Source organism: Nesoenas mayeri (genome assembly GCF_963082525.1).
Source record: "Nesoenas mayeri genome assembly, chromosome: 2".
Classification (NCBI taxonomy): Eukaryota; Metazoa; Chordata; class Aves; order Columbiformes; family Columbidae; genus Nesoenas; species Nesoenas mayeri.
Window position 1 is genome coordinate 141,889,163 of NC_137543.1, and position 18,683 is coordinate 141,907,845.

An 18,683-nucleotide genomic window follows, 5' to 3' on the forward strand; every position below is an offset into this window, starting at 1 on the left:
GAAACAAACATCTGCAAAAATATATCCATTGATGGGTTTACTCTCACCAACACTTGAGATTTTTAAACTACATTATCAGTGGGGTATACAAGGCATAGGAGGCAAAGTCAGTTCTGAACTCCATCACTCAGCTTGCTCTGAAGGTGTATGCCAGAGCGTTCATTCTCATTGAGAAAAGACTGAAAAACAGCTGAAGTGGGTACCACAAGTCCTAAGATCAAGGGGGTGAGGTAAAGTTACAAAAACCTCTTTCTTCTTTCCTCATATGACAATGGGTTTAAAGAACAAACTGTAACTACTACTGATAGAATAAGAAGCAATTATTTCAGTTCTAATTAGTAACATTTTCCACCTCAAGTTTTTTTGAATTCTGTTGCTTTTTATTTCCTCTTTGGGGATTTATTTGCATAATGGTTACAACTGTTCACTGTGCAAATAAAAGGCTGTTACCTTTAAAGATAAACTCACTCGAACTGTAAGCTCTGTATTTACACCACAAAAAGAAAATAGTGTTTAAAGTATGAACCAAAAATTCATTCTTGTATCTGACACATTTTTATAAATGTTTCTTACGCTATCTCAAATAAAGAAAAATACTAGCTGACTTTTTTTTTTTCCAGCATATATAGTACAAGTATTTCAGATAGAATCACCTGTGAAGACTGTGCATAAAAAATTGAGGATTAACATCTTTATCTTAAATGTACCTCTTAATTAGCTGTGCTCATGTACTTGAAATGCACAAGTTATTTAGCCACTTTTGCACATTACATTGCTCCAGTTTATTTTAAAGCCTAATACTTATGCTCAAAATAATATTCCATTTTAAATGGCAAAATGCATAGGAAAACCACCAAAACCCCCAAACCAAAACTTGAAATTAAAGTTTAACCTGACGTGTAACACATAAAAAGCTCCCCAACACACCCCCTCCTTTCAGGGCTGTGGATGTTAGCGTAACTTCAAAATATTGTATTTTAAATGTTCCAACATATTACTTACTGAATTAATGCATGAAATCGCTCAAAGCCAAGCTCTTCGACAGCCAAGGCAGCTATACACAAGAGACACTTTTCAGCACTACACATAGCAAAAAAATGACACAAGATACACACAGCAAGCTACTATACTTTCAAGCTTTAATTAGATTCTCGATTTTTAATCCTCCCTTGACATTTAATTTTTTTAACTGATTAGTATAAAGTAATTTAATGCAACATTAACATTCCACCATACAAATTAGTGAGAACATTTCTATTTTGACTAATCAAATTATTAAAAGCACAAAGCCACTCAAGTGCGTAGACTTGAAAATATTTGCCAAATACTAAGCTGTTGATTTTGTACAAAAAAAGTGGCTGTCACAAAGTCATCAAGCATATGCATACTATAGATATAGTTTTGCAGGTCAACAAGAAATACTATTTCCTAGAAAAGCAAGCATGATTATTTGGATCATTTTATCAATGTAGGTAAGCTGTATTTTTTATTCAAATATACATTTCTGTTACTGAAATTCTAGGGATTTTTCCCCCTTTTTGTGCTGACTTATTACAAACAAGTTAGTAGAATTATTCTACACAGTGTTTTCTTTTAATAATGGACAAAAAGCCTTTTAAATAAGTTTCATGTCCAAAAAAGAAAAAAAATACAGCATTAGTGTCTTCCCAAGTTCAACACAGGCTTTATACCTTTGTTTCCCTCACAACATTTCCGAATCAAGGAGATAAAATGAACTTTCTAAATCAAATTTTCTTCTACCAACAGGAAGTTACACTCACCACTGTGTAATTATCAAATTCTACAGGCATTCAAATAAGAGTGCAGCAGTCTTTAATGCCCTCTATGTCCATAAGGACTTTATCTTTCTGCCAGTAGAATAATACACAAAACAGATAGATCTGCTTTCTGATAAAGGCCACTTAATGCTGGATATTTAAATAATGTCTGATCACCTAGCTACTGAATTTGACTGCATACAAGTCGTTAAAGACCTGAAGCCATTAGGGCTAAGACTACTTGTCAATGCTTCTCACAGGAATTCCAGAAAGGGCTTTCTATGCACTTTTCAACTGCATTTTGAAAGAAGCACTTGATTTGCCAACATGCAAATACAACGTATTCTGCAGTGACAGAATACTTTTATTTTCTACTTCAGAAATAAGGCAGCAGTTGCCTTCAGAGTGCTAGTTTCTGCCTTCTGAAAAACTAATGGAATTGCTAAAATTAGGTTACCAAGAGCAAAACTAGACTTAGTAAAATGTATTTTTAAGATTTTTTTTTTTTAAATATGCAACCTTGAAACTAAATTGCAGAAAATGCTATGGAAACTAATCCTGCTCTAAGAACATAGGATTTTGTAAGCAGAAAGTTAGAGGGACTAAATCATATAAAGCAATCTTTGAACCTGGGAACTTGCACTACTACAGCCAATGCATGGCCAACAACAAGTCACTGGTATACACAACAAAAGCAGATGAAAAATGCTATTGCATTCAGTAAGTGTGTTCAAATCCACCTTTTGTTCACACAGCAGGATTACAGTTTCACTCTGTTACTACAAAACAGAGTAAAATGGCAAGAGAACTATTTGAAACAAAGGGAAAGAAGTAGAAATCTGAAAGAGAAGTGTATCTCCGCACAATCCAAACAGGGCTAAATAAAGACAGTGCTTAATAGAGAGGAAAAGAAAGAATAGCAATAGAACATGAGCTGTATGAGAAATACAATTGTATAAAAACTCTTTAAAACAATACTAGATCATGCTGTGCCTAATCATATTTCATGGTTTTATTATAAATATATTCCCATATGCAATTCCCAAATAGCAGTAGCCTGCCACGTGGAACTGTAGCTTTAATACTCCCTCACACACATAACTCCTCTCTTAGGACCTAGCAACTATGACAATGCCTGTTTCTGTTTTTATTGATCACAGCAACCAAGCAAGAAATAAATGTATTCCTTTGCATTAGCAATAGCAGAACTCTGCATTATTAACAATACCTTATTCTCCACATCTTTGTCCCAAGCCTAACCAGCCAAGGAGCTGGTTTATAGTTAAATAGCAGGACAAAAAAAAAATCTCTAACAAATATATCTTGAATCAGGAAGTGTATTGCATTATACACACAAGATAAAATACTGTTTGAACTGTAGAGGATATACAAGAGGTACATCCACTATCTAGTATGGAACATAGAATATGGACAATGAAAGAGATTAACGTTGCTTATGACAAAAGCAGATTCTTCATGGTAAATGCATCCAGCTCTTCCTAAGCACATTCCATGGTATTAGGGACAAGTCAGGCAGAACTTGTAGACTTGTACAGAAATAGGAAAAATGTAGATATGTAGTAGAATGGATTAGTTTATCAAGTGTCAGTGTTGAGAGTAATTACTAATCAAGTGTGTGTTTAAAAAGACTTTCTGCTGAACATTTGCTGCAGTGAAGAGTTCTATAGAATGAGCAATATATTAACAAAAAGGACAGTAAAAGTCTGTTGATAACTAGGCTCTGCTTCACTTTTTCTTCAAATGAAACTTTATCATACGAGCAAGAGCTTCAGAGACAACTGGAAAATTCACAGGAATTAGGAGTTTCAGACTTACAACTGTCTTACTATTAACTTGCAAAGGAAGATTTTTTTTTTAGTAGAAAACTTGTAGATACAAGTTTCTGTATAATACTTTTTCTTAATAAAAAAAAAACTTGCTCACTTTCAAACACTTATGTGGTGACCTTTTGTTTTTTCAAATAAGTAACATTAAAATTATTACCATTTGAGCCTTCTAAAGCACATGGAGCACTTGATCAAAGCAGATAAAGATGACTTGTAACATAAAGAACTCCAGCACTACCAATTGCTATAGCTAACTGTGCATGTATAAATCTACTTGCACAATTCCTAATTCGTAGTTGTGCCACAAACTGCCAAATAACACATCAGTTCCATCAACAGAAGGCACCTTTACAAGCATGTTTTCATGTGAAGAGTTCTTCATACTTCTTAATAAACACATTGGAACAAAAACTCAAAAGAAAAAGCAGCTTATCTCTTAACACGTTAGATATCTCCTATTAAAAGACTAATAAATAAACATCTCAGTGATCACATGTGCATAATAAGTTTTCCATGTCGCTGGCTCCTCAGCAGTTAGATATGACCAGATGCCATATCTTAGTGCAATAGATGATGATCATCAGATCCTTGATGTCAGTAACTAATGAAGTAATCAAGACTTCTGCAAAAAGCAGGTAAGTGAAAAATTCTAACCTACAAAAAAATTCTGTTTATCTGCTAGAAGGTGATTTGACTAAACTGTTTTGGTACTACACAGAATCAAACAAAGGGAAAAAGGCTACTTATCCATAATGGGATCCAGAATATTTTAGAACAGATAAAACTTTGCAGAATTTCCTACAAAAACTCTTCTGAAATAAAGCAATGAGTGATATGTCAAAATATTCATCCAATGTTAGGAAGCATGTAGACTTTTCCAAGTTAAAGACGTGTGAGGTCCCAATAAATTTCAAAATTAAACTGAAAATATTAAGAGAATTGCCCAAATTCAAGAGAAATTCCAGAGACAGCACATTCCTTTCTAGAAAAAAAGAACAATGCCTCTAATTATCACAGACAAAAATTCATCTATTACTAACGGAATCACAAAGGCAAAAATCCCATCAGTATCATAATTAAAAGCAGTGGCCCCTGAAAAACAATGTAATACTTCACTAAGCAATGGGTAATTTAGTATAGAAATATATCTTACAAGTTTGTTCCTCTTGCCGACTAGATTCTGCAGGACTTTCAGAAATACTAGCAGTTTCTTCAGTTGTTTTTCCTCTTATCCACATTGCCAGAGAGTACGATTCAGAATTATCAGAGCAAGCCATTTCCAAAATATCACATAATGTATGACAGAGAAGGTTCTTCTGCTCCTCTTCTGAAAGATCAGAAACCTAGATGAGTTTGACTGCTGCTAATCAGTATCTTATACAAGTTACTGGTATCTTTTTTGTACCTTAATGTCATCTAAATAATTGAGTTTATTACTTTTATCTTATTAATTATTAATGTTAATTGCTATTTCACTATACTGGACCAAAAAATTATAAAGCTATCTTTAGAAAAATGTGGTTTAATCTGATTTCTAATCCATTCTCTTTCCTAATAATAGATTTCAATCAAATATTTCTAAAATACAGAAATACTACAGACAGGCAAAGACTTCACAAATGAGAGTTTTGAGGCAAATAGTGCACATACTACAGGTCTGATAAAATGGCACAGGAGCACACTTAAACAAAAAGGAAGTGTAAAATATTCAGATACTAGGATATGCTTTACAAATAATTAAAGCAGAAAAAAATAAAGAGAAGAAAAAGAGGTCTCAGTACCTGGACAATCTCTCCAAGTAGAACTTTCACTGGTAAAAAGCCTCTTCAAAAGGAATGCCTTTGTTATCAAAGCAAAAATAATATTAAAATACAAGACAACACCAACTTTTACATTATGTCACAAGCTCTATACCAAAGCATTTTTGCACATTATTAGAAGAGTTTCAAGCTGCTCATTGTTCTGTGAGAGATCCTGAGCCTACAATCTTTACTGATTTTTCCCATTCAAACTAACTACAAAGGTGGCCTCATACCTACATTCAACATTATTGAGTTTGAACCTCAAGTACCCTTCAAATACTCACAGTGCATATTTATATGAACATCTCCAGACTCACAGCACTGCAGTAGGAGCCACAAATATTTTGCAGTAATACTGATGAGTAGTACCAGGCAACTCGAGTCACTCAGACAAACCCCTTTAGTAGTTAAAAAGCTCATCTCATTTAACAACTCGAAGTCCCAATACATGTCATAATTCACAGATCAGATCGAAGAAGACCTATGCATCTCCATGTCCCTGCTCTCTTTTCCACCAACACTAATGTTTCAATTAAAAAAAAAAAAAAAGCAAAAGCAAAAGCTGTGTTCTAAATTACAGAGAAGGAACAATGAAAGAACAAATTTTGAGAAGTGGACTCTTGGTCTTTCTAACTACTCTGTAAGATGCTGTTTCAGGTATTTGTAGAACCTTAAAAATACCTGCTTCAACTTTCCATTCCTCCCTGACAGACTCACCCTGGTCTCCTGTCACAGATATTGCACACATCTTTTTTAGCAATTCACAGCAGCAGTAGGCACTGCAAGATTTGTTTGATCCCATCTTCCTTCCCCAGCTCACTCGGCTTACAAACATGCTTTAAATACATAATTCCAAGGAAGCTGAACTACGTACAAATCTGGGAAAACACTGCCAATAAGAACACTTATAATGTTAAAGACTTAGCATGCCCTTTAAGGAGCTGGCTGGCCCTTGTCTTTACTCTCTCCACTTCCCCCAAATAAAAGACTTGTAATTCTAACATCAGAGACCAGACACGCTACATCTGGTTTTAAGACCTCAGGACCAGGCAGAGCCATGTTACAGAGTGCAACTCGTAATAAAATACTTTTCTGTTGATTGTTTACAACCTAAACAAGTGGTGCTCCTGTGGTACAAGATTTTTGGTGGGATCGGGGTTCAGTGTGTCCTGAAGTAACCATAACAGAGGTTTTATGGAGTAAGAAAACCAAAAAAGCACAATCGCAGTTGGTTGAGTGTATCTGAAACACAAGTGAAATCCTAAGCATGTATCCAGAATAAAATATATTCACCTGACATAAGTTGATTATTCTGCTAAGCAGGACTTTGAAAGTAAAACATTTCTCCTTTTCTTCCATAGCAAACCTTGTTAGGTTTGAAAATCAATTACTTCAAATATTTCTAACACAGTCTGCTAAAGCAGCCATTGTGACACACACATTACCTTTCTTCAGCACAGGGAATTTGAGAGATGAGAAAGGATTAGGATTTCATCTCTACCTGTTCTTTTACTTGTCTGCTTTATCCTGCATTACCCACTTTAAAGTTACCTCTGCTTGGATCAACCTGCTGCACTTCCTCAAACAAATCCAATTCTGCAAAATTATCGTTCAAGATGCGCCAATCTCTGCCTTTTAACTGAGATTTTATCTCCTCCACACTACAATTATGAAATCAAAATACAATTGATCTGCAGTTTTGAAAATGTTTTAGTTCCACATATATAAAGAACACATTTTGGGCTTACTGTTTTTAAACCATTCCTATAATAAATGCATCTTACCTGTACAGGTGCAATCACTGCACAAGGGCCACCTTCAAACTGTTCTAATGCAGTTGATTCAGATTCACTAAAGACAAATCCTGTAAAATAATAATTAAAAAAAGACTATATTTAGTGAAATATGTAAACAAGCACGTTTATGTATACTACTTTCCTAACAAATGACACCTGACTCATTCGCCTTTAAAGATCTCATAAGTTTTCAACACTTTTTCCCCTGATAATGCAACAGAACATGGTTAAATTATCTGAAGAAAAAAAGTCATGAACACAGGTGAGAGCACAGAAATGAATCATTTATCTCAGCAATGAAATCAGGACCAAGAGGGCCAACAGCTAGGGTTTTAAACAAAATAATTTTTAACAGTAAAATTGTCACTAGTGCACATGTGGCTGGATATGTAAACCACAGTTTTTCTTTTATTATGGTTTATTTATTACAAATCAATTAAAATTTGCTTGTAAATGATAATATTTTGTCTCACATATGTAAATAAAAAAACCCGCTTTGGATCTTCCCTGAACATGCATAATATATTTCTGTTCCCTATGAAGGGTAGAGTATACCTCTCACGGATCTCATTTTTGGCCTATCAGTGTTTCTTATTAAGACTGAAATATGCTGAATAATTCAAATATTCACTTGTAACCACTGAAGCAAGCCTCTTAATGGTGTTTTTTCACAGAAGACACACTATACTTACTGAGATGCAAGATCACCTACTTCCTCCCTCCATCTTTAATGTATGTATTTGTATTTCAGAATTGTCTTACAGTCACCTAATAGAACAAATGCTGGAGCAATTGCTACAAAATTGTTACTGCCTTGCCCTTAAACTTGTCTTCAAGACAGAATGATTCATAGCTTGCACTTCTCATAGAAAAATGCATATAGACAATTACCTGGATGAAGCTGACACATGGCAACTTACAGTAAGCGATATTTTGCATCATTCTTTTAAGTGCTGATAAGATTGTGCTGAAGTGATTCTACTTCAGTGTAATCTAGAAACCATGCAACTGTAGTCAGCAACTAACCAGCAAGCACAAGCAAGAGAGGGCAGGAGAAAGGGGATACACATGCACATTTTCACAGCAGTGTCAGCCTCAGCAGAAATAATATTCAACTCTGCTTTTCCACAATTTCTGTTGTTGTGTATCATTACATGCTGCCATATCAAAAGCGTTCCTCACCTCTGGATGTGAATTTGAACCGGGAAAATGCCTCCCCCCACTGTGCATGACAGGGACATGATCCCAAGCAGCACAGGAGAGGACGACTGCATGTTTTGTAGGCCATATTTCATCAAAAAAATGACAGCTGTTCAACAACGTGATTTTTTATTTAAGATGGATCAATGAAGCCATAGTTTATTAAAAAATGGATTTTGCACTGTATCTGAAAGAAGGCTCTTTTTTTTTTAACTGAATGAGCAAATGTGCATGACAAAGATGCATTTTATACCCAAAATCCAGATGCACACCAGCATACATACTCAGATCTAGCTTCACCTAATGTAGCAACAAAGCCCCACTAATCCATACTTCAACTAAAGTTTGCACTAGGGCCATTTAACTGGCCTGTTAACATGCCCTGATATGAAATATCACCAGTCCTTTAAGCTTTCTGAATTAGTTTGTGCAGGCCTATCATATTAAAAGGTAACTCTCTATTTCGAAGCATTACTGCATGCCATCTAAGCACACTGCAAAAACAGGGGGTTTTTAGTTGTTTTAATGATTTAGTCACTGCAGAAAAACAACATACTTGGATGTAGTACCATTATACCAGACATAAATCTTGAATTTGTTTCACATTCTTCAGGCTTCTTATAGAAAACATGAATTTTTTCAGCTTAACCCTGCCCTATTTTTCAAAATTGCTTCCTAAAAATAAAGAAAATAGAGTGTGATACGCCAGAGTGAACACAAATTTGTGATAGGAAATTAAAAATTGATATTACACAGAATTTGACAGACTACAACCACAGGAAAAAAACATATATAATACCTAAAGGAAACTTTCATTTCTTTTTACCTAAATGCTGCTTAATGCTTAATAAACATCAAGGTTTTAAAAGCTGCTAAGCAAAAGAATGGGTTTCTGGGATTTTGGTCTTGCACTCTTTTTTAAAACTACAAAATCTGAAGTCAGCTCAGGTAAAATTTCAGAAACTAGCAGTCTGAAGTCCAGATGGGTCCAAGTCCACCTCAGCATGCAATTGCACCTACTTAACCTTTTTTGCTCTCCACAAAATCTGCATCTTGAGTCAATCTCTATAAACACCTATCAACCCCATACTCTTCCTTATGATTGACAGGTACGGCCTGGGCACCCTCTAAGTGACCAACTGAGACTAGCATCTCTGATCCAAGCTAAACTACACTTACTCTCGCTCTTAACCAGTCATATCTGTCACACAGCTTTTTTTACTCAAGATAAAATTTTAAGAACAAAACAGATGTAATGCAGCCAAAATATTTTTTAATTAATCTGCCTGCCATTTGTCCACGAGTATAATTATTATCATTTACCTATCAGAAATATAAAATAGTACAGTTATCATTCATCTTCCTTGTCACTTATAATGCTATTAAATGCCCTATTTAGCTCATTTTTTTCAACATTACTACTGCTCTACTGCTTTAACCTTTCTGGCTGCGGAGGGGGAGCAGGGATGGGGGTAAGTAGATCTAGATTCCTGTTGGTAATCAGTGTATTGCCTAATATTTGGAGCTATGGTGACAATGATATTCCCAAACCTGTCTTTATATCCTTTGTCCACCATTAATCACACAACGTGAAGTTTTATTCTCCTTATTTCCCCAAATCTTAGCATTTATCAAGGTCCAAGTTTCTTTTCGTACACCTGATTCTTAGCTTTTCTACATATAGTTTGCCAAAATGAACATATGACTTAATTACCTGCTCTTATATTTCATTAACATACCACATCTTGGCCCAAGGCACCACAAAACCCATTCATTTTTCTATTATGACAACCTCACCTCTTTCCTGCATCTTTTTATCATTTTCCTATTTTTAAAAAAATACCTCCTTTTTTGACATCTAAGACATTCTAGACATTAGTAACACTGCCATTTTACAAAGGATGCTGTATACCTGCAGTGTTTTCACTACGCAAAAACTAATTCTAGCTGAATGAAAGAGACAAGGGGAGTAGCTAAAGAGCACACAACATTAACCACACCAGGAAAAAAACTTGCTCTATCTCTGATCCAATCTAGCTACAACGATGCTGCACTATTCATTTTTTCTCCTGTTCTCTGCTGAGCTGGCCTCTCACCACCGAACTGCATTTCTTTTTCTCTTTTGGGATACACAAACTGCCTGACAGAAACACTAGAATAATCCACTATTACTCAAGTACATAATTTACAAGATGTCTTAATGTTTCATCCTCTCTCCAGAGCTGGGTGTAGAACGATAGACACATTTTGCATGCGGCTTCAGGTTTTCAAAGTGCGTTTTTATAGTAAAATGAAACTTCTGAAATTTTCTGTGTGAAAAGAAAAACCAAAAAACCCCCACTTTTTCCCACACACAAAAAGAAAGGAGCATTTACTACAGCAATACCACAACAAAATTCCACTTAACAGGTTGTAGATAAAGAGCCAGGAAGTCCTGGAAGGGTTTGAGGAAAGTATCCAAATTACCTGGTAGGCTACCGCTAAATTGGGCAACAAGCTCCCAGAAAACAAGGTAAGATTCCAACATGTCTGCCTTTTTTCACATCTTTGTAAAACAAAACAGCTCTGTGAAACTTCTGAATTTTGTCTGAAACTTCTGAATCCGTACCCTGGTATAAACCTGCTATGTGAGCACCTTTTATTTTCTTTAAGCCTGTCAGCCTTACCCAGAGTAAGGAATGAACTCACTAGCACCATATTCTTCCTTAAAGTAATACCAATGTCTTTTCAGATATTCATTTTTGGGTGCAAGCAGCAGCAAATAATTTTAGGTGGCACTAACTATTTTGCTAATTGTGGTACAGGACATTTCAAATTCTTAATGCTCTATGTGTATTCCAACTACATTAGCCACTATGCCCATTAGCCAGAAAATACAATCTTCTTAACAACTTCACATACATGTTCACACCCCATTTTTTTGCAATGAATGGTATCTTCTATTATCTTTCCAGTTTACCAGTGTTGAAAGGGCTGTTACTTACACATAATGACACAGACAGTCTCTCAAAAACTGATATTTCTGCCTCAAAGCCTAACTTTTCATCCCGCAAGCTTCACAAGAGGTTTTGTGTCCTTCAGAACGAAACCATTTTAAGACAACTCTGCATCACAGAAGCAACCAAAAAAAACCTCAAACCAACAACTAAACCACCAAACAAACAAAACTCGAAACCAACAACAAAAAACTGCAACAACAGCTTTACAGCCATGCCTTTGTTAAGTCAGGAATCAAAACAATATATTTAAAGCTGCCAACGCAGCAAACTGAGGGAATTACTGTCACTAACTTCCACCAGCATATCCACATTAGCCAGATCAGTTCCGTTAACTGCCCACAGATCAGTCTCTCTTCAGCTTTGAGCAAAAGAATATGATGGTTAACGAGTCTGGTGTGTGATGAGGATACCTGGAAAACTGGTATCTCTACTGAGAAACCAACTGGTTGGAGTCTTACTTTCCTCCACATCCTCCTGTGGCGGATGCATTTGACTCCCTGCCCAGCCAAACCAGCAGCAGTTTGGTCCAGGCTCCAGAGAAGGTAAAGGCCTGAGCTGTAGCCAGGCCCAAGAACTCCTTCCAGGAGACCCACAGGGAAGCAGAACGGCAACTGAACACCTGTGGCTTGTGGGTGCAGGGAGTCTTGTGCAGACTTTTCCTACTGTATGCAATTTGACTACAAGTCAACCACTCCATTCTATAACTATGACAGCCTGGATGAGCCCACTTGGAGCTTTCCCTGCTAAATAAGTGAGCTGTATGGCAATGGTTTTACTATTCAGAGGTCAGTGGATGAGCCCAATTCAAGTTCAATATCAATCATTTAGCTTAAGTAGATACACACCAAATGTAATGGATTATTTAGAGATATAAGGTTGTATGATTTTTAATATACGTTGATTCATGTTACTTGGTAGACTAGATTTGCTAAAATTTTAAGCTCATATTTACCAAAAGCAACTGCAGGCTACAGTAAATGCCTGCAAGATTAATTTTTTTTATTTTCTGAGAATTTTGTTTCCTGAAAGTCTGTTTTGCAACGGGCCTCGCCTGAAAGTTTGCCACTGGAGCTTTAAAAATAGGCTCCAGAGCAAAAGGTTACCAGGGATGTAATGCCTTAAAGTTCGCTTTTGCAAATGGCTATGGGCCTCCTTTGAAAGTTTGCCTTTGGAGCTCTAAATACAGGCTCCGGAGTGAACGGTTATCAGGGAGGGAAGATGCCTCAAAATTTGCATCGTGAACGGATACAGGCACCCAGAGAGAAGATCAGCAGCATTCGGCTTGGCATATTTCCCCTATGCAGTAAATAATAGAGTGAACCTGCCACCGAACTCTTTTAAGTTGTGCTTCTCTTTAAGAAATCTAAACGTTGTTCTGCAGCAAGCAGAACACTAAACTACTCCCCTATAACACCTCCTTACTTTATACTTTTCTTTCCAAACAGAAGTTATAGTTCTGAACTTCCAAGGGGTTTGAGAAAGGATCAGACAATATCCAGAAACTATCTGAAATAAATAATCAGTGGTGGCACTACACTCTAAAACACAAACAAACAAACAAAACAAACAAAAAAACCCAATACCAAAGTAGTTGTTAAAGCAAGTGTCATTTATACTTCTTTGATACTTTTGGCACATACGATGAAAACTTGGAAGTCTTTGGAAATAGTAAAGCTTGATTTTTATGTTTGTTTGGCTTTCCTTCTTTGTAATCTTGATGACTCAGTGTTGACAAGACTCCACAGCAGGTAAATAGTGCAGAACTTCTTCGACAAAATAGAAACTGAAAGCTGGGTAAATGTATTATGCTGCTACATAATGTGAGACTGACTTATTTGATTCCCAGCACAAGAGCTCCAAACAACACACCAACTCGACATCATGCGTTTTTACTAACAAAATTGATTATAATAGAGAGGATATAGAGAAGACAACAGATATACTATACAGTATAGTTACAAGACTTTCCTTAAAGGCAGATAGGAAATAACAGCTCCTTTCCAGGAACGTGAAAGGCCTTTTCCATTAATCTTTCACAGGATCACAAGGATGGGGCATTACAATGTACATTTAAACAATTTTTAAAACTGCTGCAATTTCATACACAAACAAGCTAGAAAATGAGAATTTTGGTAATCTAACATTACCAGTTAAATAATTAACACCAATTCTTTTCTTCAGAGTTTACAAAAACCTTGCATTGAAACAGCAGATCTAAGAGAGATTTCAGTAGGTATTTATATTTGAATAAAAATAACCCAATCACTAGGAAAAGTAATGGCTGGACTAGGTCTGCTTAAAGTCTAGAACTTGGGAGGAATTTGGCATTTTTTTCTTTATATATTTCTCCCTGAATTATTTGAGTGCAGATTAACCTAAGGAAAACAACCTAAGAGTCTGGTATCGCAGCCCATGTCCTGTGACAGAGGAGAAGCTGTGCAGCTACCAAATCAACACCACACATGCATCTACTGAAACTACAGATGACAAAACTCATGTTAAAAAAAAAAGAAGAGCAAGGAACAGAGGAGGCTAAGAGCATCCTTTTGTTCCAGTCAATTTTACCCTGAGATCTGAAAGTATATTTTTATCTATAAATTCCACTATAAATTGTAAATTTTCTCCAGGAATTATGGTTGTTCTTATTACGATCTTCATAACCATTACCAGAACTCTTCAAATCCCACAGTAAGTTATAGAGAAGGATATTGTTCCCTTCTTTCACCCAGGACAGGTACACGGACTCATTTCTTGCATATCATTTTTATTGGTACGTCTCTGTACTATGCCTTGCAATCACAGTTTTAAAGGAATACCAGAAAGTCCCTATCAAAAAATAAACTATGTGCAGGTTGCATTATTTAAATATAGAAAAAAAATCTTACAAATACCCCAGGTTCCAGGGTTATTGGTGCTTTATCTCCTGTCACATCCTAAAGATGGTATGCACCTGCTTCAACCCCCAAAGAACCAGTTTAAAATAATAATGATGATGATAATAATAATAATAATAATAATAATAATAATAAAGTGTGGGTTTCTGTCTCAAGCCTGTCCCCACTCTTGCCAAGTCTATTTGTGACTCCCATTTCCCTCACACACACAAAAAAAGAGCAACTTATGTTCATGTTTCCAAGAGCTATGTAAAATAATGGCACACATTTGCTTCCCTACTCTTTTAAGCTCCTTTGAAGATTCCCGGCAAAAGACGACCAGGCTGCAAAAAATATTATTTAGCAAGCGAAACTGCTGCATCATTTTTCCCGTGGGCCCCACGCGGAGTGGCCGGTGATGCAGGAACACGAACGCAAACAACCAGCTCTGTCCCCTCCGCGGAGGCGCGGGGAGGCCCCTGCTCGCGGAACGGCCCCACACAGACTCACGGACACTGCCGGACAGGCGCCCCAGAGCCCCACGGGGGCGGCGGGGAGAGCGGTGGGTGTGTCCGGGCAGGTGGGCCGGGAGCGGCGGGGCGGGCCGAGGAAAGGCCCCCAGGAGGAAGGCCGGGCAGGCACAGAGGTGGGGTAGGGACCGGGCGGGGTGTGGGGCTAGGGTAGGGCGCACGCAGGTACCTTGCGCCCAGCGGCAGAAGATGGTGTCGGCCAGCCCGCGGGGCCCGGCCTTCTTGCCCCACACCAGGTGGACAAGCTCCTGGCCCGCCTCGGACATGGCGGGGCGGCGACGGCCCTGCGGGCGGGCGGGCGGGCGCGGCGGAGGCGGCTGTGGCGGCCGCGGCGGCCGCGTCCCCTGCGCAGGGGAGGGGCCGGGCCGCGCCGGGTGGGCGGGGCCGGGCGGGGCACTCGTGCGGGAGGCGGGGCCTCGCCGGGCGCCTGGAGGAGCCGCGCATGCCCAAAGGCTTTTTCCCCCTCCCCAGCAGGCCCTGCTGCTTCCGCGGGCGCAGGAAGCCGGGAGGCCGGGCCGGCGGCTGCTGGCGGGGGCTCCGCGCCGGTTCGGTTCGCTCCGCTCCGCCGCGGTAGCGACAGTGGTGTCGGTAGCCGGGTGGTGGGGAGCGCCATAGCCCTGCACAGGTCGCACACCGTGTGTGTGTTGTGGGGGCGGCTGGCTGGGCGCGGCGGTGACTCCGCGGTGTCGCTGCCCGGCTCCGCGCAGCCTTCCCTCGCCCGCCGCGGTGGGCACTGCTCCCTACGGGCTGCCCTCACACGTCTTTAAAAATTGAACGGCGCAGAGTGGCTTCGGTGAGGAGGTGGTGGCGTTTTAACGCTTAATGTGAAGCTGGCAGTAATCATTGTAAAGACTAGATTTTACAGGAAATCTCAGGAATTCATAATCATACCAGTATAAGTAGTATATTTGCAGAGATTTATGTATTTATTGTGTAGTGTCTTGTGGAAGCACTAATATATAGGTAAAATATAGTGCTTGCATATACGCATGAAATATTTGTACTGTTTTAGAGAAAACTCTTACCAGGCAGTACCTATATCCATACAACAGCTTGAAATGAAGAATAAAGAGCAGACGTGATTTTTCTTAAATGAGTGGTGTTAGATCGACATCCCATTAACTTAAAAATTTTCAGATTTGGGAAATAAATGGGGTTTATCTAATTTGGTAGTGATTTCTTTCCAGTAGAGATTCTAGAAATAAAGACTGGGTATTTTTGTAAAAGATAATTGCAGGGGTTTTTTCGGAAAGTTAATTGCCATTCTAGTTGGAATTCTTCATGGAGGCTTTGTGGTCAGTGTTGTGCACAAGCTTAATATAGACCTTACTAAACTAAATTCTTCAGAAGGGTGGTAACCATTAAAACTGACAACTCTTAGAAAAAAGAGTTTCAATCTTAAAAATTTTCTAGGCGAAACTGTATTGCATATGCCACTTCGAATTCTTCATGTGGCATACAGATTAAATTAAGCTGTGGTATCGTGCCAATCCACTTAATCTTACACTTAATTACTTTTATGGAGATTCACCGTGTATTGAGACTGTTACATGTTCAATCGTTCTACAGCAAGTATGAAATAGCCAATATCAGGATATCTCTAAGCTTTCTGAAATGTCATACCACAAATTGATCAGAAGATGGTGTGGTTGTACTTCTGATTTTTAAGCTTTTTCAAATGCTTACACAATTAAGCATTTTCTGAATAACTACTCTCAAGCCATCAATTTCCTTCAATATTGATTAACAGAATGGATTCTGGATTTGCATAAGTAATGCTCATAATGCACACTTTCTGATTTTTAGCATAAAGAAAGAATAACTCCAAACAAGTGGATTGAATTTAATTAGAATTTAAGGCATCGTAACAGAAGAATCATGTTCTGTACATATTATAATAAAGGCCATCGTGTCATTAGTTGTTGTGTATTTTGAATAAATTGTTCAGTAAAATGCAAATTTTCTTTTAGTACTTTGAGTGTAATACTAGGTATAGCAGGCTTGAAATCGTAAATGTCCCTTGAGCCAGAGGAAAATATCAGAGTATACATATTTTACAGTGTATTGAATATACATTTGAAATATTTCAGAGAAGTATATGTATCAAGATTATGTGATAAGGCAAGCGTAAGTCAGCTAGTTCAATGAAGTTCAGACTATCTGTTGACAAAAGGACTTCAGAGGAGGAGAAAAGAACTGCCAAATTTTAGTCCAGCTCTTCAAGATGTTTTGAGGATGCAAACTTATGTTTTCATGGATGGTCGGAGTGCAAACTGACAAACAATTCTGTGAATAAGTAGAGAATTGAGGGGAGAAGGTGCTGTAGGACAAGAATGCTGAATCTATAACTGGACAGTGGCTGCTGCTGTATGGAAGAGGAGTTGGAGGCACTGAAAGTCTGGAAAAGCTCCTCCTCTACATCCCTCCCTGGTGTGTTGGATATCATTGTCGAAAGGAAGTTAATGAGAGTGCCCTCCAGTTTCATGGGTGCAAACAGGTATTCACACTGAAAGAGATGTAAGCAAAAGTTCACTTACAACCTAGGGACTTGGGAGCCAGAAGAGGTGCCACAGTTTTAACATGTTCTAAATAAGCATAGCTGTTTTTTGTCATAGAGTGGAAGAATGCTTATCAGCCCCACATCTGTATTTATAGACCCACAGATGAGCTGGCAACTAATGCTTCAGTAAGGTCACAGTATCAAGTTAAACTGAATATTTCTAACCTGAGTTAGAATGACAAACAGCCATGTTTTGGTGTAGCAGCAGTTTATTGTGTAGCAGTGACAGGTTTTAGGCTAATGACCTGTGTTGTGTAAAACTGATTTCACTTTTAAAATGTCTTGCCAGCTACTGACTGTTGTGTACCTCTGATATTGCTAATTCGCTCCATATAATTTGAATGCAGAGATGACAAAACACATCATGAGAGTTACTCACTAAACTGACAGAAACAAAGACAGTAATGAGAGACACAAGATGCAGAGTGATTTGACCCATCTTGATTTGGTTGGCATAGAGCACATGGAATTCAATATAGACAAAAATGAATGAATGTGGAAACAAGGGAGCAATTCTGGGCATATGTGCCAACCATAACAATCTGCCATGTGCTGGTTAGGGGAAGCATTAGGAAATTATTTTGGAAATACCACTGAAATCATTAGCCTCACTAATACAAATGGTAAAAGGCAAACTGTACAGTCAGCTGTAGAAAACAACACTGAACAAGAGAGAGACTGGATGTCGTCAGTTATGACATCTCTCATGGATCATCTTTTAAGTTTTGAGCATTCGTAAGCTGGCGATATATTGCATATGCATACCAAAGAATTGGACTGGAAGATATGTATGTATGAGAATTTATGTAGATAGTTGGGTTGCAGTTAGGGAGGAGGAAACTAAGAAAAAGAGGCTTAGGAGGAAAGCATACAAGAAAACTGGTATTTTGGAATTAGGAATGCACCAGGACTAAGCGCTCAGTCAGGTCTAATATCAGGTTGACATGTATATGTATACTGTACTTCAGAAACAGAATGTATGTGGATTGGAGTGTGAACTCTGAACAAAGAATGTGCAAGTCAGCAGACTAACACATGGAAATAGTATTTGCTACAACTATGACACAATGTTATTTAGATCTTGTTTCTGCGGACTCTGGGGTGTATGAACTGTACTATGAAGTCAGGGTTTCACGGAAGATATAAAACAGCAGACCTCTCTGCATATAGGGTCTTTACCTCCTTAAAAATGTTTAGAGGTACACAAATCAAGAAAGATTAAAAATCACTGCTCTTTAGCATTGCCTGAATGTATTCTGAGAAGTATGCATGGATTTGAGCCACTTTTTCAAGTAGTT

General features: G+C 38.0%; 1 protein-coding gene across 4 annotated transcripts in view; it reads right to left on the reverse strand.

Moving 5' to 3' along the window:
- MINDY3 (MINDY lysine 48 deubiquitinase 3) overlaps positions 1–15,178 on the reverse strand; it is a 55,107-nt gene extending 39,929 nt beyond the window's left edge. Inside the window, exons 1-5 of one of the 4 annotated variants that reach the window (XM_080338535.1) lie at positions 14,995–15,178; positions 7,212–7,291; positions 5,407–5,464; positions 4,779–4,949; positions 1,003–1,054 (exon numbers count right to left, since the gene is read on the reverse strand). In XM_080338535.1, the coding sequence (XP_080194661.1) occupies positions 1,003–1,054; positions 4,779–4,949; positions 5,407–5,464; positions 7,212–7,291; positions 14,995–15,091 (458 nt within the window). In that variant the 5' untranslated portion in view covers positions 15,092–15,178. Of the gene's footprint in view, positions 1–1,002; positions 1,055–4,778; positions 4,983–5,406; positions 5,465–7,211; positions 7,292–14,994 lie in introns of those variants that run through there. The other 3 variants (XM_080338534.1, XM_080338536.1, XM_080338537.1) reach the window with 3 other exon arrangements.
- Positions 15,179–18,683: the final 3,505 nt, after the last annotated feature.